A 27,279-nucleotide genomic window follows, 5' to 3' on the forward strand; every position below is an offset into this window, starting at 1 on the left:
ATGTGACAGTTCCCAGTCCTGCCTATTGTGCCTTCGGGAATGGCTTCTTGTCACTTAGCCATGTTGCTTTAACCAGTCAATCCCTGCAAGGTGTGATCAGACCTTTCTAAATGCTGTGCCAAGTGCAGGAGCTGCCATGAGGTCATTTGTAAAGAATTCGATTTCATGGGTCTTGTGATCATAACTGGTATATTGGTCTATTTCATACCATTCCGGTAGCGGATCAAAGTGGGTAAATATGTGGGTTGCGGTTCGGTTTGCTGGTTGTAGGTCCGGGTCTTTTTGGTTCCGTGCAGGACTCTATGCTGCACTGTTCATTTATACTATGCCGTATTTGTACAGGAAGGGGGAGAAACCCTTTGTTTTGTTTTTCACTGATGGGCAAAACTGCACCTGGGCAATAACCCAGTAAATAAACTTGAATGCATCTATTCACACGGGCAATATGAGGCTGATTATGGTGCTAAATTGCTACAGTACAGGAGTTTTTAGATTTCCCCGTGCTTCTGTAGGTTTCCCTGGGTATTCCGATTTCCTCCCGCACTCCATAAACTCACCGGCCATGGGTGTGGCAGACAGGGATCTTAGATTGTAAGCTCCACTGGGGCAGGAGCTGATGTAAATGATCTAAAATCTCTGTAAAGTACTGGAGAATATGTTGACTTTATATAAAGGATAATTCTATTAACAACCCTTTTTCCCAGCACATGCACTGTTATCCTCTGGCCCACATCTGCCGGGGCTGCTTTGGATTTCCTTTTAAGCATTCAGCTGCTAATAGAATTCCACTCTGAGTGGAAGTTGGATTTTGGGAAGATCAAGCAGGGCAGATGCCTCCAGAGGAATTTCTATTAGACTGTATTTAGAGGAATGGCTAGTTAACAACATCTGTAAAACTTCATGATCATTCCCCTTTAAGTTGCTAGTTTCCTCTTGTACAGAGGGTACGTTATCTTCAGGATTCTTTCAATGCCTATAGATATGAGGCATCCACACCCTTTGTACTTCCCCATGATCTCCTCATGATTGAAAAACAGTGTCATTGTTGACACACTGAGTGTGTGTAGCAGGAAGAAATAGTGGTAATGGAAAATCTGCTATTTTTTGTGCTGTTTTGTGGAAAATGTTGCCATAATACTGTTCTGAGCTATATATAATATATGCAAAGTGTTTGCTTTGGTAAAAAAAACAAAACATGAAGCGTACTATTTGCTGTAGCCTGATGAATACATACCAGAGATGCTTCCATCCGTGCAGGCACTTATCCCGGATCCTATTGTTGAGAGCGCTCATTAGTTTAACAAACATCAGGAGGCTCATAATGATGTGAACTGGAGCCAGTTTCGGCAAGGGTAGGGCTGGGTACAATAAAAGAGCACCCTGTACCATAGTTTCAAGCATCACAAGTCTTGGTTTCATGTTTGTGATCCAACACTAGCACAGTTTCATGTTAAAGACATCAGTATGATATGACATTTGTGTCACCAGCAGTATTGTTTTAAGGCTTGATGTCACCCTAGGCACCAGACCTCAACCCCATCCCCTAAACTGCAATTGGGGCATGCACAGGGGCACCTGCTGTATTGGTCATGGGCTGATCACAGAGGATTAAGGTACCCCTTAGCTGGATTAAGCCAAGTATCCAGCAGCATGCTGGGGAGGGTTTTTATTTATTTTCTTTTTTGTAATGAATTGTATTTACCATATAGACACCAGAGAGCCGTCTCCCTAAAGCTTTCACATGGGCCCACAGATGCCCATTTGGTAAATACGGCCCTGGACACTGGAAATCCAACTATAAAAATGAAGGAGGCTTAAATTGGATATTAATGGGCAGATCCTTTAAAGTATCTGACCAATGGGTGTGTTCCACCAATCCTGCTTTTTAACTATCCACCAAAACAAATGGAACAGCAAGAAGCAGCAGCTTTGCTTCTTTCCCTCTCCATTTGCCAATTCCCCATGCACAGACAGGGCTTCCATCAAGGGTACTCCATTCAGGGACTGGTGGCAGCACCCTAAATACGTGAAGGTCCAATTTTTCTGGTCCTTCAAGGTGTGGAGCATTCAGGGAGTGGGTGGGTTTGGGTTAAATAGGTGTGACCAGAGCAGAACAGGTTTGTGGACAGGAGAACAAGTCTGTCTTAATGTAATTAATTTGGACCCCATCTACTTGGCAGGGCCCAGGAGGCACATGTGTGCGGTAGACTAATAACCCAAGCCCCCTGGTGGTAGAAGGTCTAACTAAATAGTATAAGACCCATTGATTTCTGATGGTGGCCTTGCTGGCAGGTATTTGTGTTGGCAGATGAAGTATTCAAACCCACCCATTGAAAAATTGACCATTAGCCACAGCACACTTGTGATTGTTGGCCCATCATACTCGTGAAATTCATAAAGTGTTAAAACATACAATATGTACGTCTGCTTCTCTCCACCTGCATTTTGTATTTATACTTCTTATATGTGCCCACATTTATACATATGGTTGAGTTGCAGTGTGGTCACCCAACTGTGACCTAGGCCTCCCAAGTTGAAAACTAGTACCATCACCAAAAGCATGAGCCTCTGTGAGCACTCATTTGTGTGACTCGTCCTGTAAGGGACTGTTTTCTTTTTTTGATATGTGGTTCGGATTCAGTCAGCCCATGTTGATACTTGTTCTGTTTCTGTTAAATGTATGCAGGCGAGTGAAGGAAAGGTGTGTGAATGCTGCTCCAGATAGAACAGTTGGACCTGCTAGTTCCACCCAGGATCTGTGTTTCATGGAATTAATTGATCATTGCTCTTGTCTTATGCACCAGTTCCTCTTTATCTAGTCTTATCTACCTGCTGAGTATCTGTTTGTGGCTACACGCACGATAGGAATTATTTGCTCTGATGCGGAAGTTACAGTAAATATACCCAATTATGGAAATGATTCCCTTCCAGGAGAAGGCCAGATCTTTCGGGCAGGCACAGGCTGTACATTCAACATAATCATTGGCTTTAAAATTGTAGTGTTTCTATATTGCAAACTCCTTGTGATCCTCGTACAATATGTCCATTGTATTAAAGAGCCAGTTTAGTACAAACCAGCAGCCGGGTTTATTCCTTGCTCAAGTCTGTAAATGGTATTTAGCAGGGGTTGGTTCTTTGCCTCTGTATTGATTTGTGTCCCAGACTTGAGAATCCAATACACGACAGTAACAGAGAGACTGTGGGTGACAGGGAAAGGCTGACATTGCACATATAAATCCTACAGACTTTTATGACTTAAAGGGGTTGTTCACCTTCCAAACACTTTTTTCAGTTCAATTGTTTTCAGATTGTTCACCAGAAATAAAGACCTATTTCAGGTTGCTTTCCAAATTTTATAATTTTTCCAAAATTAAAGGTGTCTCTAGTGTTTCAGTCTGGCAGCTCACTGATTCAGGAGCATATTCTGAAATGTTACAATTTTCTACATTTACTTGATACATTTTTCAGCAGTATCTGTAGAATATTAGCAACTATTGTATCAATTCTAACAGCTGCCTTTAATGAAACTCAGGGACTCTGCTCAGCAGGGACAAAGATAAGAAATGTATCAACTAAATGTATCCATTTAGAACAGTTAAGGGTCAGGGCACACAGAGACAGCGACAAATCTCCTCTTCTTTGGGGCGTCTAATCTCCCCGAACTGCCTCCGTTGCCTTCCCGCCAGCTCAAATATAAATCGCCAGTGGGATGGCACTTGGAGCGATTCACCCGAAGTTGCCTCATGAGGAAACTTCAGACGACTTCAGAAAACGAATTGCTCCGAGTGCCATGCCGCTGGCGATTTACATTTTAACCAGCGGGGAGGCAGTTCGTGGAGATTAGTCGCCCCGAGGAAGAGGAGATTGGACGCCCCAATGTTGAGGAGATTGGACGCCCCGATGATGAGGAGATTGGACGCCCTGATGATGAGGAGATTGGACGCCCTGAAGAAGAGGAGATTGGACGCCCTGAAGAAGAGGAGATTGGACGCCCCGAAGAAGAGGAGATTGGACGCCCCGAAGAAGAGGAGATTGGACGCCCCGAAGAAGAGGAGATTGGACGCCCCGAAGAAGAGGAGATTGGACGCCCCGAAGAAGAGGAGATTGGACGCCCCGAAGAAGAGGAGATTGGACGCCCCGATGAAGAGGAGATTGGACGCCCCGATGAAGAGCAGATTGGACACCCCGATGAAGAGGAGATTGGACGCCCCGAAGAAGATGAGATTTGTCGCGGGGCGACTAATCTCCCCAAATCTGCCTGTGTGTTCTGACCCTAAAGAGTCAGCAACCCCTCCTCGCAGAGCTGCTTTAGAAGGTGAAAAATGAATGACAATATTAGAAAAAAGATCACAAATAGAAAATAGAAAGTAATTGCAAAAAGTTCTGGGGTACAATCTGAAAACAACTGAAATGGAAAAAGCGTTTGATGGTGAACAAGCCCTTTAAGGCCAGACTCTATTATTGGATGCTTAACGACTCTTAGAGCAATATTATTGCTTGATATTTGAGAAAGAATTGCCAGATAATCGCACCAGCAGGGTGGGTAGTATTGTCATGCTAGGGCTATTTTTCAGCATTTTGAAATTATTTTTTTGCCATTACTTGTAGAGCTAGTTCCCTACTTACCTTTCTTTTCTTTAAATATATACAGTAAAACTGCCTGTTTTGCGAAATATGACCCATGAATAGGGTAAGTGAGCCCTAACAAAGTTAATTAACAGCCTGACAGCAATACAAAAACTTAGTATAAAAAGTCCAGTACTGTAAACCATGTAAGAAGCTTATATAAAAAAAAAGTGGGCATTTTGATTTGGTAGATCTTATATATTGGGTGTAGCATTTTTGGCCCAAGACTGGCAGCTTATGGGCCTATAACGTATGTAAAACCAGCCAAAGATGGGGTAGTCTATTCATGCCTTCTGCCCGTGTATCTGAACAGCATGATTAAAGAGGAGCTGTGGCTCTTCACTTCCATTTGGTTAGCTGACAGAAATATTCCATCAGGACGGATAATCTTCAGTCCACTGGGATCTGTCTAAACATACCCCTGACTTTCCAGTCGTATATAGCTGGTGTATAGCTGCAATACATGGCCGCCCGGCTTTGGCTAGGCAAGTATTTGCAGCACAACTCAATGTGAATGAAACAAGTCTTAGTGAATCGAGTATCATTTTATTCATGATTGGCTTGTATATAATGGTAACGATAGAAGGGCACGGAATGCTACCATTCTTATGACACGGCTGAACTACAACTTTAGCCATTTGGAACGTTTGTCTTCAGCTCTGTATTTACTGGAAGGCGATATAGTTTAGATCCCATAATAACTCCTCATCTGTGAGCAGGATATAATCATGTGTTTATAACAGAGACATACTTCAGAGGATTCTATCTGAGTGCAAGATGCTGCCTGCAGATGTTGGACTCTCCATTCCCCTGCATGTATCTCGTGTATTCTTTGCATTGCTGTGTCCTTCTCAAAAATCCCCATATGAGCTCTTATACTGTTAATTATCTGGTATCTTTATTTACCCTGTTTAATGTCCAATATTAAAGGGACGTGTCATCATAAGAAATAATTATAAATCCTATTTTATGATAGTTTAGTCAAGCAATATAAACTTTACTTAAACTAAAAAAAATTTAAATCTTTTTTCAAGTCTCAAAATTGACAAACACAGCAAGCAGGTAGGTGACATTTTAGTAACATAGTAACATAGTAAGTTAGGTTGAAAAAAGACACACGTCTATCAAGTTCAACCTTTTGAAGGGGTGATTCGCCTTTAAGTTAACTTTTATTGTGTTATAAAAGGGCCAATTCTAAGCAACAATTGGTTTTCATTATTTATTTTTTTATAGTCTTCTGACTCTTTGCAGCTTTCACTTGGGCGTCCCTGACTCCCTTCTAAAAAACAAATGCTCTGTAAGGCTACAAATTTATTGTTATATTTTTATCACTGATCCTTCTATTCAGGCCTCTCCTGTTCATATTCCAGTCTCTTATTCAAATTAATGCATGGTTGCTAGGGTAATTTGGACCTTAGTTACCAGATTGGTTAATATGCAAATTGAAGAGCTGCTGAATATAAAGCTAAATAACTCAAACCTTCAATAATAAAAAATGAAAACAAATTGTAAATTGTCTCAGAATATCACTCTCTACATCATACTAAAAGTTATCTCAAAGGTGAACAACCCCTTAAAGTAAGATAGTAATTGCCTGCCCCACCTCTATGCCTCACACCCCTTTCCTCCAGTAGTCGCCCAGGTGGTTACCATTCAAGCATGGGAATGAGCAGTTGGGTGGGCATCTTAACTCCAGCATTTCTGGTGGTGGTGTGAGTTCCATGTTTCAGTGACTTGATGATGATAAACATCGTATGAATCTCTCCCCCAAATCATTATTAACCGTTGTGAAAGGATAACCAGATATATTGGTAAATTAAGCTGAAACTTGTGACCTTTAATATGACGCCATGTACTTATCTTGATTTCAAAATCCTTATGTTCATACAGGGTGAGATTGGACTGGACAGAGAAACTTTTCTTGTCCTAAATTTTCTAGAGGAATCGGAAGATGTCTTCAGCTCCTGGGCTACAGACTCTGTGGCTAAGTAAAGGCTGCAATGATGGTGAAGAGCCCCAGACACTCCAATATAAAGAGACCTCTACAGATGCGGACCACTTAACCTCAGAGTCCTTGCCCAGATATTCTAAAGATGAGAGACAACTGCTGTTCTTTGAGGAACCAACACACCAGGGCTATGAAGGTGAATACTACTTTAATTGTAGACCAGTGCTGTATAGTTATATATCTGATCTCAAATTGCACAAGCTGATTATCTATCTGTTATTTTACTGTATATAGTTTGGGGCCTGTTATCCACAATGCTTGGGACCTGAGGTTTTCCAGATAATAGATATTTCCGTAATTTGGATCTTTATACCTTAAGTCTACTAGAAATCATGTAAACATTAAATAAACCCAATAGGCTGTTTTTTCTTCCAATAAGGATTAATTATAACTTAGCTGGGATCAAGTACAAACTACTGTTTTATTATTACAGAGAAAAGGGAAATATTTTTAAAAAATTTGGATAAAATGGAGTCTATGGGAGACGGCCTGTCCATAATTCAGAACTTTCTGTATAACAAGTTTCAGGATAACGGATCCCATACAATTTTGATTTAGGACTTTGGCACACTCTGCTTTGATGGCTGCTGCCCTCCACCAACAGTATTCAAAACTCCTATCTTGCTTTCTGTCACTGCTGCAAGTGAACTTTTTTTTTGAGCAAACGTCTACCTGTGACAGTTCTATGCGCTTCTCTCTCTGCATATCTGAATCAAACAAAAGGGGCGTTTTTATCTGCACTGTCTACGCTGGAGGCAGTGGCAGTCAAAACACCCCTTGCGCAATAAAATATTTCTGGTGAACAGTGAAAGTGTTTAGAAGGTGACAGCCATGGAGTGCAGACAAGAAGTGACCTCCGAGATGGATGATAAGTTGCATGGGGGCCATGGGTGGAAGGGGTTAAGTGGTAGTAGCCTACCAGATGCCTGCATTCCTCATTGCTGCGTGTGCTGAGTAAGGAATGCAGGTAAAGCAAACTAGGATTGACAATGGCAGCTTGGTGCCGGGGCTGTGTGTAATCCTTAGAAGCAGATAGGGGTGGGGGTGCAATTTGTTTGGTATGTATGTGATGTTTAGTTTTTCAGTTATTTGACATCGTTTGCATTTTTCAATATATTTATTAACTTGTGTAGGCTTTTAATTGTATACCCTTTAGGCTCATCTAGCGTTGCAACTTTATACAGTTCATTGTAAAAATAAAAACTGGGTAAGTAAATAGGCTGTGAGAAATAAAAAATGTTTTCAATATAGTTAGTTAGCCAAAAATGTAATGTATAAAGAGTGACTTGATATCTAACATAACAGAACACAATTTCCTGCTTTTCAGCTCTCTAACTCTGAGTTAGTTAGCGACTTTAAGGGGGCCACATGACACATGTGGCCCCTCTCGAGTCTACTGCCTGGTAATCAGTGGAAACCAAGAGAGCTGCAAAGCAGAAAGTAGTGTTCTGGCTATAATGTTAGACAGCCAGTTTTTTATACATTTTTGGCTAACTAACTATATTGGAACCATTTTTTATTTTGCACAGTCTATCTATTTTTATTATTACTATTATCAGTTTTTATTTTTATACTGAACAATTCCTTTAATGACAGTCTCTAAATATTAGTGAATTATTTTCTCTTTATGACAGTAAGGGAATTATAGTGTGCCCATTATCCCACTGTTCCAGTCACAAACATTTCAACTTACAGGTTTTTTTGGGGGAGTCAACCAATTTTGTCCCTTCCTCACCCAGTCACCTGAAATAATAATAGTCAATTATTGGTTTTGGTTCCCCAAAACCACCCCAGCCCCTTTATTTCTTTAGTAAGCATGAGATGTATGGGCACCACAGTAAGTATTGACTCCCTTTAACTTGCTGAGAGTCAGAAACAGCTGAACAGTGAAATTGTGCGGAATTTGCCTCTGAAATGCCAGACTTTCTACTCTCTAATTGGCCATGGAACAGGTACGGCTTTTGGCTGAAGGGAGATACCGCAAGTTGATGTATGAACTTTCACATGCTGAATCGGATAGGGAGCTTCACATTTCTAGGCTAGTAGTTTAGGCACAGGAGGGTAACTAAAATGAAATGATATGCTCAACTGCAAGGGATAAGCAGACAAACCTTCTGCTATCAAACAAGAATGTACTTGTGTAATTACTGTCAGTTTAAATGTATAACAGCAATTTCACATACACACAATAATAAACCATTGGGTATGAACTTTGGTGTTATTTATGTAAGGCAGAAAACCGTTATCACCTGTTGTCACTAAAGATGGTCATACATGTACCAGTAATATATTTGTATTGGTATGTGTATGGTGGCCCGCTGGTCCCAAACAATATGCACGTACTGTAAATATCAGTTGGTTTGGGGATCAGGCTAGTTTGATGCAGTAAGTGTGTCAGTGCATGATACTGTAGCTTCTCTTTATTTCCTTCTGTTCCAATCATTCAGTTGCTTTGTATGAACCATCAGAAAGGTCGCAATACTTTGTGTGGCACTTGTGTGCTGTCCTTCCAGCTTATGGGCAGATCAGTCAGATAACTTAAACTATCATCCCTGTCTTAGATCATATCGTGTACATATCGGACTGGATAATTTAGTGTTCATGATAATTGGCCCACTGAATGAACTAAGTTCTATAGCACAGACATAATCCATCTTGGGGCAGTCAGAGCATCTAGCCTGGTCTCCTCCTTCCTTCACCGGATTCCTATATCTATCCCAGCGTTTTTCATCATCATCATCATATCATGACCCTATCCAGATGTGTTTCTTCATCCAAGTTTAATCCTTTCCATTCATTTGTGATATAAAGTTTGGCACGCGGGCTGCATTATTTCTCACAGCTGTGAAAGAGGCTGGAACTTTAAGCCTTGTTCCTTCTCCCTCTTAGGCACACAGGCAGATTCGGGGAGATAAGTCATCCGGCGACATATCTCCTCCTCTTCGGGTCGGCTAATCTCCCCGAACTGACTCCCCTGCCTTCCCGCCAGCTAAAATGTACATCGCCAGCGGGATGGCACTCGCCACGATTCGTTTTACGAAGTCGCCGAAGTTTCCTCATGAGGCAACTTCAGAAGACGAATCGCTATCTTTTCATATTTTCAGTATGAAAATGTTAGCTGCAGCTAAGCCTGATGAACAAACTCTTTCGCTGTTAAATTGGAGAGGAGGAACATGAGCATTTTATACAAGTGTTGCCATGCTGTGGATTACATAGGACTGGAAATGCTGTGCTACTTGTCCTTGAGCTGATATTCTATAGAGAATCAGTATGACAGTCTGTGTGCAGTGCCATACTGGTTCTCCTGTCTCTCACTTCTTATCTTAAAAAGTTTTCCCAATCGACCCAAAGGCCCCCTCCTTTATTCTCATAGTTCTCGTCTTTTACATATCCTTATAGTTTCCACTGCGTTTATGGTCACAGTTCCCCAAAATGTCTGTATTCATTGCAATGGAAACTATCATAAAGTTTTTTTTTTTCCTGCTGATTTTTTTTTTTTGACATAAAGTAACTTTTTTAAATGCCGTTATTCTCACTCCCTGTGGCTTTGGAAAGCATTATAATCTGAAAGCATTCCTCCTTTCTTGATAAGTAAAGCAAGTGTAGTCTAATCTTTTAAAAAATAGTCTTGGTAAAATGAATATGGTCACACGTGGCACTGTTTCATTTGTACATGATATACTGTGCTTTAGTGCCTTAACAATACTAAAACCACGCTCCTCCATCCCTCTAACCAATTTAGTTGCACTTAGTCTCTACACTCTCTCCAGCTCATTTATATCCCTCTTAAGGACTGGAGTCCAAAACTGAACTGCATACTCCAGATGAGGCCTTACCAGGGACCTATAAAGAGGCATAATTATGTTTTCATCCCTTGAGTTAATGCCCTTTTTTATGCAAGACAGAACTTTATTTGCTTTAGTAGCCACAGAATGACGCTGCCCAGAATTAGACAACTTGTTATCTATAAAAACCCCATGATCCTTATCAATTAAAGGTGAACTCCACACAAACATAACTTAAGCTTTTTGAAAATTAAACATGATTTCAAGCAACTTTGCAATTTACATAAATATGCAGACTTTTCATGATATTTAATGGTTTGAAACAGTTCCCTAAGCCTAGCCACCTGCTCTCCTGCTGATCTGTCTGAGTACTTTGCTGAGCTGGCTGACTACTGTTACTTTGTATCAACAGACATCTGTCCTTAGCCTGTATCCTCCAAACCCCACAATTCCCTGAACATGTGATTTCAATAATGAACGGAACATCACAGTGCAATGCATTGTGGGTTATGTAGTTCCTGCATGCTGTCTGTAAGCTGTGGAGTAGTTGTCACAATTTGTAACATCAGTGTTTAGTCCCTCCTTTCCTGCGAGGATTTCAAATGATGCAGAAAGAAAAGAACTGTTAAACAGCTGGATTTCAGCATAGAAAATGGCATTTATTCATACGTTTTGAAGAATTAGGTAACTGTGATGCGTATATTAGGAGTTTCTGTGTTATGTGGGCCTCTTTATTAAATATTGGTTTGGTAGCCGGAGTTGCCCTTTAAGGAAACTCCCAACACACTGCCATTTAGTGTATAACTTGCATTTATATTATTTCTGCCATAACCTTGCATTTATCAGCATTGAACCTCCGTTTCCAGTTTTCTGCCCAGTTTAGTCAAATAGCAATGCAAAGTGGCAACACCTGTATAGTTTTGCACGATTTCGTTTTATCAGCAAAAATAGAGAGAGTACCATCAATAGGCACTAGTGATGTGCGGGTCGGGCGGTTTCGGGCCGACTTCGCACCCCCCTTTCTGGGTTGTGAGCAGGTCTGGTTGAGCTCTTCTGCCTGCTCTCCCCGCTCTACCCTACAATGCTAGCTTCTGACTTCCTGGTTCAACTTTTATAGACATGCGCCTGCTCGCCCCGCCCCTTTTGTGACATCATCGCTGGGTCAGCGCGGTTGGAGGGAGAGCCAATATTGGGCGGGTCGGGTAAAACCCGACCTGCACATCACTAATGGCCACCTCCAGGTCATTAATAAACCTCAATAAGAAAATAAACCGTATCCCTGCAGGTTTTTTTTTCTTAAAAATAAGTTAACTTTTTGTGAATGTAAAGAACATTCTTTCCTGACACTTGGCAGCAAACTCTCTGTGATTGCTTGTGGGGGCAGCCATTGCATTCAGATCGATGTTTGTGTCCTGGCAAGCAGGTACCTGGGAGGAAGAATCCCAGCCCTTTGCAATGTGCAGGAGCAGATGCACATGACTGCCAGTTTTCCTCTTAGCTTAGGGGTATGCCCTTGTGCTGCAGATCTGTGATAGGAGTGTCTGCTGCAGGGATCAGTTCCTGGATTCCCTGTCTGTTGGGATTATAGATGTCTGCGCTTCTGCCACATTGCAAAACAGTTTCCTGTTCTGGTTTTGATATTATGTGTGCAGGAGAATCATGTCCTCACAAATTCCATTAATGTTAAATATATTCAATGAAGGGATAGTTCATCCAGCAGTCAAAAACAAAAAAACTACTGCTCTACGAGTTTTATTTACTTTTAATTCCTAATCTTTCTATGTAGGCTCTCTTCGATTCATTTTCCTGTCTCTCATTCAATGAGCACTTCCGTGATCACCATCACACCAGGTTTAAGTTACAAACTCAACTCAATCCTTTTACTCAAAAGAAAGTCCAGCTCTTAAATCACCAATACAGTTGGAGCACACCTCCTAGTTACAGGCACTGATTTACAAACATTACTGCAAAATTGCAAAGTGCAGTTACCAATAACTGCAAGTCGGTAAATTTAAAAACCTGATTGGTTGCTATTGGCAGCTGCACTTGTGCACTGGCAAAGGATTCTGCTTTTTGAATAAGAGCCCACTTTCTCTTTGGCAAAAGTGCAAAGGGTGGAAAGTACTGGATCCAATTTTGTCTTTAAACACATACACTTAATCAACCATTTACCCATTCAGTTAAATGGGACCAGACTGCCTGCAGAGAACAGAGTTTTGGTCTCAGCAAAAACAAACTACTTAACTATCTTCCATTTATCATAAAGGGTGAATTGTGACATTTTTAATTGGCCCTATAACAGAAAAAAACCGAAATATGTGAAACTGAATTAACTGTTCATTTTTAGCTGGCCATGGGTAACTGTGCATTCAACTCTAGTTACGCTTTAGTGCCAGTGGCACTTCTCATACATTGTATATGAGTTGTTACAGCATACTTTGCCAGATGAAAACAATGAAACTTGCTTCCCTGGTGTACAGAGCAGGGGTAACCAAGTGAAACACTAACGCTTTACTCCAACTCCAATACCCAAGTGTCGTGAAGTACATTGTTAGTGTTTTGTCTGCAAAAAGAGCCAGAGACTTAACATATATATATATATATATATATATATATATATATATATATATATATATAATGTTACAGAAACATATATATATATATATATATATATATATATATATATATATATATATATATATATATATATATATAAAATCTGTGGGTACCATGATCAATACTTTTTGGAATGCAAATATTGTCTATTAATGGCCAACTGTGAGTTTGTTGGGCAGTACAGTAGATAGGTTTGTGTAAGTACTCCATTATATAATTGTATGTTTTGTGCTCCATAATTGCTGGTGTTATAATATACTTGTAACGGTTGGCACCCTAATTCTAGAACCGATGCCAAGCACCCTGGTCCCGGATCGTGCTTCTGCCTGTAGCAGCCGCCTTTGGCTTCGGGAGGAGCCCTCAGCTACTCAGATGCCGCCAGGTCTTAAAACGAGAGGTGCAAGGCGAGGGGTTCTAAACAAGCAGAGGGGCACAACTGTAAAGCAAGAGTCTTTGGGCTGAAGGTCACAGTACAAGGCGTAAAGAAGAATCGTAGTCCGATCAGGCCGAGTCGGGGCTGGCAGAGAACAAGCGTAGTCAGGCAGGCAAGGGTCAAACCGGGTAATCAATCAGAAGGGATTCATCGGAAGAGGTAGTCGTATAACAGGCAATGGTCAGGAATCAGGAGTTCAGAATAGTAGTTAGCCAGGCAGGGTCAAAACAGGAATCAGACAGCAATAAGTTCAGGAAACAGATCCTATCAGGGGCAGTTTGCACAAGACTGAATTCCCCTTTTATACCCTAGTATTTTTGCGCCATTGCGTCCTTTAGCGCGTTGGTGTCATCACGCCAGCGCGTCCACGTCGACATAGGAAACGAGACGCGGGCGCACGCGCCCTAAGAAACCGCAATGGCAGAGGAAGCACGTGGCAGGCGTCTCCACCAATGGCGCGGAGGGCGTCCCCGGCACACCACTGGACCTCCAGGGTGAGTAGATTTTATCAGAACACTGTATATATGCACTTGCCGACTTTCGGCCAGATATCGATCGCAAAGCCTGTCGGGGGGCTCTACACAAGGGCCGATATCTGCCGTGTATGGGGGTCTTAACTTTATACATTGTCTGATTCCAATTTTGTCAAGGAAGGCAAATTCTGCAGTCTGTATATATCTTTGTATACACACTTTCAAACTGAGCGTACACTGAATGATAAGCCGATGACTTGGACTCGCCAAAAATGTACTGACTCCTAATAACTTTAAATACAAACACTGAAAATAATCAAATCAGATTTAAGAGCTACTGTGAAGGAGGATATGGTAGAAGTAATTCCATTTCTTTAGTTAATTTTGGATTGTATTTAACAGCTATTCTACAGCTTTATGCCAGGTTAAATTAATATATGTCGTTTCATGTTTTCCAGTTGTGTTTGTCTTATATAGTTTAACTTTGACTTTGCTTTAGGATTACTTAAGGATGTGGCTTATATTTTTGAGCTTTGGCAGTGATAAAATGCTGTGTACTTAACTTCTTTCAATCAACATGGAAATTACATTAGGAACAGTAACACCAAAACATGAAAGTGTTCTAAAGTAATTAACCTATAATATACTGTTGCTCTGCACTGGTAAAAGACTAGTATAGTTTATATAAACAAGCTGCTGTGTAGACATAGGGGCAGCCATTCAAGCTGGAGAAAAAGCACAGGTTACATAGCACTTCATTTTAATCATTTTAATTACTTTGAAACACTTTCAGATTTATGTACTGACTCCGCAGCCCTGCTTTGATTATCCTAATTTGAGGTTCTTCAGAAGCAGGCTGAATTTTACAAGTGCAGGGTAATAGAACTGAATATTGAATTATATATATGAAGCACCTTTTCACTTTTTGGGTGTTTCCATTTGAAAAATGGTTAGATGACTGTTGGGCAGATTAGAAAATCCTGTTGGACAAGGGGCGCATTGGCACACTGATGAGATCCTTTCTTGATGGGTTTCTGTAGTTGTAGGCTAATGAGATTATTTTGCCACTAGGTATGCCCAGTTTACTCTTACTTACATTTTGTTTTCAGGGACATTTTTTATTCCATTTTTATGAAATATGCCACTCCATTACTTATTGCCTCTGGGCCTTTTTAGCCAACTGGTATGTTCCAGGGTTTGTTCACTGAACTTTTCTAGAACTAGAATGTGTAGTGGGGCTGGCGGCAGCCATAGCTGTGTGATGAACATAAAAGCAGCAGTTATGTTGTTACACACGCTTTGTTTCTCCATTGTAAATACAAGCCCTAAGTTTGCAACATAATCAGGATTTGGCAAAGGCCCTGGAGCTCAACCAAGGCTGAAAGCAGCTTTAGAAAACTGTAAGCAAGTAAGGCACCCATACATATAGTATGTCTGTTTGGGTTGGAGGAGTAGGTATTGGCAAAAAGTGTCTTATATTCTGTGCACACTAGTCTTGTATTCTATGCACACCAGTCCCTTCAATAACGAGTCTGAATCTGATGCACGGATCGATCCAGAGACTCATTGGGAAATCAACATGAATAGAATGTTGCTGAGATGAACTTGACTGGAACACAGCAGTGCATGTTCCCATGTGTTTGCACTGCCTTTGCCCCACGTGTTTGCACACACCGCTTCTTCTTTCTCTGCTGGCTAATCTCCCATTGAGCCTTAGCTATTTAGGTAACAGCCCATAGATTATAGGATTGTCTCAGCAGGACCTACCCTGCTTTATTCTCATTAACTTTAACCCTTCTTCTTCTCAAGTGGCGCCTGCTGAGGTGCCATATACTGGCTGGTGTTGGGTAGACTTTCTGGCACTTAAGGGTCAGTCCACGCAAGCAGATTCGGGGAGATTTAGTCGCCTGGCAACTAAGCGCCTCTTCACTGCCTTAGCGTGTCTTCCCGCTATAATGAAAAGTCGCCTGCGCTAAAGCACACGCTGCGATTAGCTTTCCGAAGTTGCCTCACAAGGAAACTTCGGAAAATGAAGCGTTGCGTGTGCTTTAGCGCAGGCAACTTTTCATTGTAACGGATGGGAAGAAGCTAAGGCAGTTCGGGGAGATTGTCGTCCAGAAGAAGAGGCGATTAGATTAGTCTGACCCTAAAGGGGTTGTTCACCTTCCAAACACTTTTTCAGTTGAGAAATAAAGATTTTTGTGTTCTTTGTTTGTTTTTTTACCGTTTTTCCAAAATCTAAGCTTAAAGTTTAATGTTCGAGTGTCTGGTGTTTGAGTCTGGCAGCTCAGTAATTCAGGTGCGGATTCTGAACTGTTACAATTTTGCAACATTTATTTGATTTCTCAGCAGCTTTTCTGGAGTATAAGCAACTATTTTATCAATTTTAACAGCTGCCTTAAATGACCCCCCCCCGAGCTGCTTTAGAAGGTGAAAAATGACACTTTACACTTCAGTATTAGAAAAACAGTCACAAGTAGAAAATAGAAAGTAATTGCAAAAAGTCTTTATTTCTGGTGAAAAATCTGAAACCAACTGAACTGAAAAAAAAAATGTTGGAAGGTGAACAAACCCTTTAATGTATTGCTTTTAGTTTAACGAGGTAGTTTTTTTTGACTAGTACCTTTTGAAAATTGGTTTTGATTTTTATTCAACATTTTTACATGCATTAAAGGGATGCTGTGTTTATGCAGAGCTTTTTTTTTTTTTTTTTTTTTGAGGTGCAGCATGCTACAAATTGGACCGAGGTAAAAGAGGAACCTGCGATTCCAGTGCAATTGTATCTGGTTAGGAATTAACTAAAGAACGCAGGGATATTTAGGAGGTGTGAAGTATACACCTATCCTTCATGGCCAGATAAACCCGCTTTGATGACAGTCGGCAGGATTTAGAACCTGGCTTAGCGACAGCTCCTATAACACCGTCTCATCCCTTTTTACTCCTGCTAACTGCAGTTATTAGCAGAGGGCTTTAGTTATGCTGTGGCAATTCAGTATAGGTGCTGTCTTGTTTGGCTTTGTGCACCTGACGGCACTGCTCCTCCTTTTAATAGCAGAGCTACTTAAAGGGGAACAAAACACCAAAAAAAAATGAATTCATGTAAACCATCCCTATTTGTAGAGGTTTCTGAGATATTAGCAGTTTTAGACTCCCTTGATAGGATAATAAACAGCAACATTGACATAAAGCTCTTTGGAGTAGTTCAATGACATTAAAGAGAAGTTTAGGACATGCAGCAAAAAACCTTCCAAAAATAAAAGGTATTTACTTGCCTTGTGCCATATACATAGCACTGCCTTAATACCAAAAATGAAAGTTTAACTCACTTTTATGGCATTAAGGCAGTACTATGTATATAGCAAGAGGCAAGTAAATGCCTTCTTTTTTCAGAATGCTTTATGCTGCATGTCTTGCATATAAAAGGCTTTTTAGCTCCTTTTAGCCAGTCTCACCCTATGTTTAGATGTTTAGCAAGCTCTCTAGTTAGAGGTCAAACTGAGTTTCTTTCTTTTTTTTCTCTGTGTGTCCTTCTAGTGCCCCTCTGCCCTGCAGTAACTGCCTGGTTAATTATTATTCAAGGCTGCAGGTTACTTATGCCTGAATAACCCTGTCCAGGAGTTTCTGTTTTCCATTCACTGGGTGCCAATGAAATAACTGGAATTATACAAAAATGTTACATGGTTTGTCGCCCATGGGAAATGGTTTCTCCCGGGACAAAAGTACAAATAGAACAGCTGCACAGATATTTCCTCTTATAATCACCTGGCACTGTGCTTGTTAGATTGTAAGCTTCTTGTCTATATCCCACGTGCCCAGCAGTGCCCACCATTTTTACAAATAGTAGTGAAAGATTAACTCGGGATGAGAAAGTGAAAGAATGAAATAGTAGGAGAGTGCCAGTGCCGTGGTCTAAGGGGACTTGTGCCAGGGAGAAATTGCAGCAGGAGAGAAGTGGCTTCCTGTATGAGGGAGGGGGGAGAGCAAATTCTCAGCACTGGGCTCCAGTCCCGCTGTTTCCTCCAAGTCTCCGCCTGCAGGGAGTTGCTCTTACGCCCAGTACTCTCAGCAAACGGTCCTCACTGTCTTTCTGTGAAACTTCCTGCTTCTCTCAGGGGATCCTGTGAGTTCTCTTACCAGTGGGATTTAGGATCATCAAGGAAACCTCAGACACCTGTTTGGCAGAAGAGCTGACCATTACCCTGTAGGACTCTGTCCAATTGGTACTCCATTGGATCTCCCAACAGCAGGTAAGGTCATGTCTCCTCTTCCAGGCTGCATTCATCTCCTTATTCTGAGTGATTTGTAACTAGATGTATCCCTGAAAGAAGCATTTTGATTGCTATAATATTAGCAATGAAAGAAATTGAGTTAAATAAGAGTAATTGTCTAGGACAAGACTGGATGTGTTGCGTTGGTGGATTTTCTATATGTCCCAGCCAACTACTTATCCCATCTAGCCAGTGTGGCCTGTGCCTTTCTTCGTTTGCTCCTATAGAACCTCTGTAAGGTGTCTGTAAGGACCAGAGCCCTAAAAAACGGTCAATACATCATCAGCATTTTTTAAATGTGCCCGAAGGTGCGGCGACTGACGTGTGTTGGGAAGAGATCTATTTGCAGAGGTGTTTTTCAGGTTCCGCTGATTCAGTCGTTCTCTTTTGAGATACTGTTTGCGTTGTGGGCAGGTGTATCAAACAACACTTTGATGCCTATAAACCACTAGATGGGGAAGTCACAACCTGCTTCTCTCTGATGCGGTGAAGTGGAATTCCCAGCAACCTCGGCTATCTAATGATAGGGGCTATAGTAGTCTGGAGAAAATCACTACATGCCTGCTGAATGCTTGTGAATCCCTGCTAAGCACTCACAGGGTTATACAGTGACATGCGTTCATACACATACATGGGGCTATTAACAGGTGTATGTATACCCTGCCTTTGTATCTCATGTTGTAGTTGTTGTCAAGAAAGGGTGGGAGGGTATAAATGGAATAGAGGGCTTATGTTTGCTTGGTGCAGGAACACAAACCCATTAACAGTACTTCGCATTTTGTGCAGCAGTTAACCCTGTGTGGTCACGTGACCAGTCTTTGCTTGTTTATTATTAACTCTGTAACGATGAAGTGGCTCTAGCAGAGGTCGTGTCCTGGCAGCACTTGGTAATCAGGTGCCGCTGCTTGCGAGTCTGTCCTGAATGCCTGTGATGGGCACGTGGAGAGCCTCCAGACTTTGTTTGAAAACAGTACCTTGTACTTTCTAATAGCTAAGCTGCATGAATCCATATTGATCCTATAGGTTTTTTTTTTTTTTTTAATGTTTTGATATATCATAATGGAACACACACTCTCCATTAATTTCTATGGGATTTTAAAAGAGTATTTATCAATGGGTGAAAGTGAAAGTTCACTCTTTGATAAATATGCCTGTAAAAATTCCATAGAAATTAATGGAGAGTGGAGGAATTTCACTCTAGAGGACTGTGGAGAACTCTAACTTCACTCTTTGATAAATATCCCCATAGACACTGCCTTTTCTGGCTGGATTGCCTGGCATAGCAGAGATAAGAAACACAGTGGGCTAACGGGATCAGGAAGGCGACTAATGTCCTTGTCATGAGCCAAATACTACTAGGCCTGGCTCTGGGTTTGGTGCATCCCTAATTTAGAACCTATATTAAGTGAGGCATTAGAATAGCCTATCCCTAATCTATTTTACAATCTGGTCCCTGGGGTTTTCTGCCAATTTGCCTTCAGGTTACATGGGCTTCCAGTGTTAGGGCTATTCCACACGGGGAGATAGCGACGCGTTTGCGGTCGCGGCGACAAAGCGCCGCGACCGGCGCAGGTGACAGTTTTGTATGGGCGCCTATGTAAAAACGCCTGTGCTAACCACACGAGGCGATGCGCTTTTCAACAGTCGCCTGAAAATGCCTCGCCAGGCTTTTTCAGGCGACTGTTGAAAAGCGCATCGCCTCGTGTGGTTAGCACAGGCGTTTTTACATAGGCGCCCATACAAAACTGTCGCCTGCGCCGGTCGCGGCGACTGTCGCGGCGCTTTGTCGCCGCGACCGCAAACGCGTCGCTATCTCCCCGTGTGGACTAGCCCTTAATGTTGGGTTCTTCCTTTCCCAATTGCCTGCAGCTCCCCATGCTTCAATTACTCTTCTCAAAGGCTTGGATGAAAGGTATTTAAATTGCCCTACAAGCTGCGGGGGTCCTAGTAGTTAGGGCCTAACTGTGACATTGTCATTTTTCAGGTCTTAAGCCTAAACTCCTCCCGCATTCCATTAGCATTTTTTATGTTTTTATTTTTTTTTATTCAGTGCACTCAGACTGTTGTAGATTTTCATTTATTAGTCCACTTTTGTCTTCCAGTCTGTATGTATTTATATTGTGTGTATATATTATGCACTCTTTGTATGTGTACATATATTAATAATTTGGGAGCTTTTTTTGCTGAGCCCAAACCATACAGTAGCTGCTGCAAACTGAGTCCTATTACAGGGAATGAAGGTAATGGCACACACTTAAGCGCAAAGGGCAACTTGGACAGCTTTAACCTGATCATGTTTAAATAAAGAACATCAGCATCCCAAAATTACATGAATTAAAAACGTGGAACACGGGCACTGTTTTGGCAGGGGTATGGATGTAGTTTTCAACTCTGCACGGTGATAGACCTATCCAATCCAAATCTGATTTTAATTGAGCAAACCAATCATTTTGGACCCCTGCTGAGTAAGATTAGTACCTCTAACCCCATCTGTCAACATACTGCCACCCAGAGGCCAAATTTACGCTGTGAACAAGTAAGAGAATTCCTTGTAAGGGACAAGAATGTCTAGAAACAACTCTAGAGGAATTTTGTAGCACACAAACGTGGAATATTTGTGCCGTTTGGATTGTTCTTGTCCCATACAACTGCATGTTGGATCTTTGTTTATACGTCACAAACACAGGCTGGGAATCTGCTCGGATTTGGCTTTGTTCACAAACAACCTGACAATTGTATTCCCAGACCGCTGCCATTTAAAATACCACAGTGTGTCGGTGGATTTAGCACCCAGCCAGACACGAGCTTGCTGAACTCCATTATACACCAATTTGCTTGTGTTCATTTCTTTTCCCTACCATCTGTTTTTATTGGTTCAGGTTTTCATTATCCAGGAACCCATTGTCCAGAAAGCTCTCAATTACAGGAAGGCCATCTTCCATAAACTCCATTATAATCAAATTATTACAATTTATAAAAATGATTACCTTTTTCTCTGTAATGATAAAGCAGTACTTTGTTCTAACTAAGATAGAGGCAAAGCAATCCTATTGGGTTTAATTCATGTTTAAATTATTTTTTTTAGTAGATTTAAAATTTGGTGGTCCAAATTACAGAACGGCCCCATTTCCAGAAAACCAGAGGTCCCGAGCATTTGTATTATAAATGTTCCTTCTATTATCCCACCGTAAGTCTGACATTAGACTATTTAACAGACAAAATTACCCATCCCTGCCCTAGTGGAGCATATCATTTCTGTATCACTGACAGACAAAATCTTTTATCCTTTTCTCTTTTTTTCCCTTTTGTTTATTTTTTTGAACCTTCTCTGTTCGTGACAACATCCCCTAGGTATTTCTACCAAATCACCCAAATACCTTCATTCTTCCACATTCAGCATGTTTAGCTGGGTTTGATTTAACATGTCTCTATTGGTTCTTTTTTCACTCTGTGGGTTGATTCACATCCTACACATTTGTTGATGTACCAGAATGGCTGGGCAAGCATTTTTACTGGCTATAGAGTTGATTGGCTCAGGCATTTTAATAATTAACTAACCTCTGTTTTTCCCCAAATATAGTTCAGATGTGCTGGGAGATATGCTAAGCAAAACAAGAATGGAATAAACCTTTAAGGGTCTGGCCATACGAGCAGATTCAGGGAGATTAGTCACCCCATCGACAAATCTCCTCTTCTTCGGGCGGTCAATCTCCACGACCTGCCTGCCCTTCGCCGCTAAAATGAAAATCACCTGCGGCCCGAAGTTGCCTCACGAGGAAACTTCGGTGACTTTGGAAATCGAAGCACCGCAAGGGGGAAAGCAGTTTGGGGAGATTGTCGCCCCGAAGAAGATGAGATTTTGTCGCTGGGGCGAGTAATCTCCCCGAATCTGCTAATGTGGCCAGACCCTTCATTAACTTTTAGAGGGATATTCTGAGACAATTTGGAATTGGTTTTCATTTTTTATTATTTCTGGTTTTTGAGTTATTTATCTTTTTATTCAGCAGCTCTCCAGTTTGCTATTTCAGCAGTCTAGCTGCTAGGGTCCAAATTATCCTAGCAACCATGCATTGATTTGAATAAGAGTCTGGAATATGAATAGCAGACGGTCTGAATAGAAAGATAAGTAATAAAAAGCAGCAATAACTATACATTTGTAGCCTTACCGAGCATTTGTTTTTTTTAGATGGGAGCCCCATTTGAAAGCTGGAAAGAGAAAAGAAGAAAAAGGCAAATAATTAAAAAACTATAAAAAAGAAAACGTAAACTAGGGATGCACTGTAACCACTATTTTGGATTCGACCAAACCCCCGAATCCTTTGCTAAAGATTTGGCCGAATCCGAACCCTAATTTGAATATGCAAATTAGGGGTGGGAAGGGGAAAACATTTTTTACTTCCTTGTTTTCTGAGAAAAAGTCACACGATTTCCCTCTCCACCCATAATTTTCATATGCAAATTAGGATTCGGATTTGGTTCGGCTGGGCAGAAGGATTCGGCCGAATCCGAATCCTGCTGAAAAAGGCCGAATCCCGAACCGAATCCTGGATTCGGTGCATCCCTAATGAAAACCAATTCAAAAGTTGCTTATAACATACTAAAAGTTCTTAAAGGTGAACCACCCCTTTAAGCCATCAGGTATACATTGTTAAAATGGTATATTAGAAATATAGGTTATTCGCTAACCTATTGCTTCCATATTATTCTGAAGGGTTATGCAGACACATTGTTTGGCATTACTTGCAAATGAATTCTAGTGAGGAAACTCCTGGACTTGGCCAGGCAATGGCAGCAACACCTCATGGTCGTGGCCAGGCAATGGCTCTGAACAACCCAAATTACTAGTGCAGTGAGTGTTATTCTTGCCTGGGGATTGGAGAATGGCTGCTGTATGAGCGCACAATGTCTATCAGTGGGCTATAAATCATGCTTTGTTATTATCCATGTTATTAGAGTTCATTAGTCTGAGACAGGCCTGTGCAGGTAAATGTTTGGTTTTGCTTTCAATTGTGCTGTGTCTGACACCACATATCCGTGTTCTTTCATTATTACACCAAATACATAGCATGCGGAGACTTGTCCAAGGACAATGTCGGACTGGAACACCAGGGGCCCACCCAAAAACCTTAAACCAGGAGCCCACCAAAAAAACTTAGGCCAAGGGCCTACTCTCGGCGCTATTATTTTTCCGCTCCTCACTCAACCTTTATTTGCCTATTCTGTTTTCTTTACATAATGGTACTAAAATCTATTATTCCATCTATTTAGCCTCTTTGTTCTCTAGGGAATGGTCATTAAATAGGCCAAATATTTAGCAGCATGAGGGCCCACTGACACCTGTGCCCACTGGGAGTTTTCCTGGTATCCTGGTGGGCCAGTCCGACACTGTCCAAGGACCTAAGGTTAAGAAACAGAACAGGATTCAGGATAAATCAGTATGAAAATCTAGTTGTGTCCATGAAATAATTCTCTACTTATATCTAGAACAGGGCTGCAGGCCCAATGTGGACCTCTTAGGGATTTTTATGGCACCCAGTCTGCTCAAGGGCTCCAAAGATTTCTTTGTGTGGCATCCAGAGTGCCTCTCATGGTCTTGTTGTACTACAAATCAGGCACCTGAGATTTTTGTGGAATGCTGGGTGTAAGTTGATTGACAGGAGAGATATTCTAAGGCAATTTGCAGTTGGTTTCCATTTTTTATTATTTGTGTTTTTTGAGTTACTTAGCTTTTTATTCAGCAGCTCTCCAGTTGGCAATTTCAGCATTCAGTTTGCTAGGGTCCAAATTACCCTAGCAACCATGCATTGATTTGAATAAGAGAATGGAATATGAATAGGAGAGGCCTGAATAGAAAGATAAGTAATAAAACATAGCAATAATAATACATTTCTAGCCTTACAGAGCATTTGTTTTTTAGATGGGGTCACTGACCCCCCCCCCCCATTTGAGAACTGGAAAGAGTCAGAAGAAGAAGATAAAATAATTTAAAAACTATAAAAAAAAAAAAAAAGGAAAAATGAAGACCAATTGAAACGTTGCTTAGAATTGGCCGTCCTATAACATACTAAAAGTTAACTTAAAGGTGAACCACCCCTTTAATGCTTTGACTGCTCTAAGTTACAGTAATGAGTTCATTTACCAATTGGGGCTGGGTGTAGAAACCGGGTGCATTAGCCAATGTTTATTTTTTTTCGTTTGCCCCCGGTTGCATTTGTTCCCCTTTTTTGTGTGCACAGAGGGGGGGGGGCAAGAAGATGGGAGGTGACACCCCTGGAATATAATTTAAAAGGTGCTAGAGAGCCTTGCACTTGCCTCTTGCCTCCTGCTTATGACAAAGATTAAGTACAAGGATTCCATGTGCCAGCAACAGATTCTTAATGTGATGCAGTATTGCTGATACAGATTCCTCATCATCTTCCAGACAGTATCCAGCTGGTAAGTAGCTGCACCCCCACTCCCTGCCTGCAGATGGATCAGCTCTCCTGTAGGTACTCTGCTTATGGGAAATACTTTGCCTGTGAGTAAAAACCACACCCTGCAGCCCCGGTGCAATTTCATATACAGACACACAATGATACTGTTCAGACAGCTCCACAATCTCATTCTTCCCTAATGATCTCATTCCCCAAGCGTAAACTCCCTCCCCCCCACATCTTGGGGGGTTTTCTAGGGAAAGTCCAACAGGTGTGCTGCACCAAGGAGCTCACAACAACAGAAATGCAGCTAAAAATATCAGTACAGATATAGGACCTGTTATCCAGAATACTCTGGACCTGGGGATAAGGGTAGGACTACACGGGCGATTTCGGCGCTGTGCAAAAACGCAGGTGTCAAGTCGGATGCAAGGGAAATAATTTGGCTCTCCATACCTTGTCTACTGAAAAATTATTTAAAAGTGAATTAAACCCAACAGGCTGGTTTTGTTTCCAATAAGGATCAATTATAACTTAGTTGGGATCAAGTACAAGCACTGTTTCATTATTAAAGAGAAAAAGGAAATCATTTTTAAAAATTTGATTGAAATGATATTTGATTGAAATGGAGTCTATGGGAGACGACCTTCCAATAATTCGGAGCTTTCTGGATAACTGGTCACCTGTATGTATTGACCCCTGTGTTTTGCAGTTTAAATTTATTTATGTCTTGTTTATAAACATGCCTAATGGCTAACACTGGTTATGGGGACATTGTTCTGGCAGGGGCAGCTAAAAACACTAAGGTGAACCTTAGTTAGGGTTGCCACCTTTTTGGCCCAGTTGAATCAGGGCAGGGGGCAGGACCGTGGCGCAATGGGGGGGCGTATTTGTGATCATGAGGGGGCGGGTTGTGATGTCAGGGGCGTAGGCATTGGCGATTGGCCGATTGCAGCGTCAATCGTATGGAATCCTGCATGGTTTTTCTAATTTGGAAAACCAGGCAGGCAGTTTTGACCCGGGGAGGCCTTTGAAAAAAACCTGGATTTTTCTAAGTGCTAGGTTTGAAGCATTCTTGTAGTGTAATCTGTGCAAATAAAGTGCTTGCGCCTATTCTATAGCACCGCAGAGTATCTTGTGGTTATTTCAGACTGAAAAGAGATGTTGCTTTTTGTGTCTTTGTGTGGACATGTCAGGGAGAACATCCCATTCAATATCACTAAGTCCGCTTGTATTCGTGTATTAAAAGTCTGGTATGTTGTGTATTTAGTATTTGTTTAACTTTAAGACAAGGGTGGTCAGTCTGGAGCTGCAGCTGAATGACAATGCCTGTTTTAACTGTCAAAGGACTCTGGGAGTTGCTGTGAAACGGAAATATTTGAATAATGCTTTACTCTAAGATGACTAAGGAGCTCAAATCAGTCAATCAAAGCAGCTATCTGTGGACAACTGAAGCACTAGGTAATGTCAAAGGGGAACTAAACACACAAAAACATTGTGGAGAGTGCTCTTGTGAGCACTTTTGTAACCATTCCATTTCCTGTAGCGTTTTCATGATATTATCACTTTTATGCTGCTAATATTACACTTTTACAACAGCAGTGACCCCCATCTTGAAAGAAAGGTTACAAATGTATTGTTATTGCTACTTTATATTATTCATCTTTGTATTCAGGCCTCTCCTATTCATATTCCAGTCTCTTATTCAAATTAGCGCATGGTTGCTAGGGTAATTTGATCCCTAGCATCGAGATTGCTGAAATTGCAAACTGAAAAGCTTCTGAATAATAATAATAATAATAAAATAACTCAAAAAACACAAATAATAAAGAATAAAAACCAATTGCAAATTGTCTCAGAATATCACTCTCTACATCATACCACACCATAAAGTCAATTTAAAGGTGAACAAACCATTTAAGGGCTGCATCTAATGGCTTCTGGCTCTATGGCACCTGTTTTGTGCCAGTTTTGTATAAAACAGATGATGTTCCTTTAGTCACATAATTTATAAAAGAATTTGATTTAATATATTAAAAGAGGATTGAATAGGTCAGGTTTATTTGTTGATTATGAGTTTAACCAATGGCCAGGACTGAGTTGGTGGGCATATTGGGGAAAGATCCACTTGTTTGCCGATGTTGCCATACAAGCACTTTAAGTTTGTCAGCTTAAGGGCTCTTTACACACTGGCGGTTTTTCCTGCACTCACCTGCGTTGCACTTTCTTCCGCTCAGCCGCAGGGGAGTGCAGGAGTAGACACACTCAATTATTGTGCATATTGTGGCTGTACGCACACAGACACATGTAAGTACCAAATGTAGGTGGGACCAACATGTTGCATTTCACCTGCGTTCGGCGCATACATATGTCTGTGGGAAAAAACGCCTGTGTGTAAGAGCCCTTAGGGGGCTGCGATATTTGTGCAGAAGTAGTCCATGAGCATTTGAAACTTTTAACAGGTTGAGAAGAGACAGTCAGGTTTAGGAACTTCAAGTTACAATTAATTGCAAAAGCAGACTTATCAGTGAATTAACTATCGACATGACCTATAGGTAACTTCTAATGTACATTAAAACACTATTATTGTACATTATTAAATTGTCAGTATCAATAGGCAGTTGGAGACACATTGAGCTGGTGCTTGGGTTCAAGGT

The 27,279-nt window shown here is 41.2% G+C and overlaps 1 protein-coding gene across 11 annotated transcripts in view; it reads left to right on the forward strand.

Moving 5' to 3' along the window:
* The window catches only part of plekhg3.L (pleckstrin homology and RhoGEF domain containing G3 L homeolog), an 82,357-nt gene that overhangs the window by 14,665 nt on the left and 40,413 nt on the right, over positions 1–27,279 (forward strand). For 8 of the 11 annotated variants that reach the window (XM_041573370.1, XM_041573365.1, XM_041573366.1 and 5 more), the window contains one exon: positions 6,517–6,770. The exons of 1 other annotated variant lie outside the window; for it this stretch is intronic. In XM_041573370.1, coding sequence (XP_041429304.1) covers positions 6,578–6,770 — 193 coding nt within the window. In that variant the 5' untranslated portion in view covers positions 6,517–6,577. Of the gene's footprint in view, positions 1–6,516; positions 6,771–18,012; positions 18,189–24,516; positions 24,645–27,279 lie in introns of those variants that run through there. 2 more of the 11 variants (XM_041573371.1, XM_041573372.1) reach the window with 2 other exon arrangements.

This window comes from Xenopus laevis, chromosome 8L, assembly GCF_017654675.1.
Source record: "Xenopus laevis strain J_2021 chromosome 8L, Xenopus_laevis_v10.1, whole genome shotgun sequence".
NCBI classification, from domain to species: Eukaryota; Metazoa; Chordata; class Amphibia; order Anura; family Pipidae; genus Xenopus; species Xenopus laevis.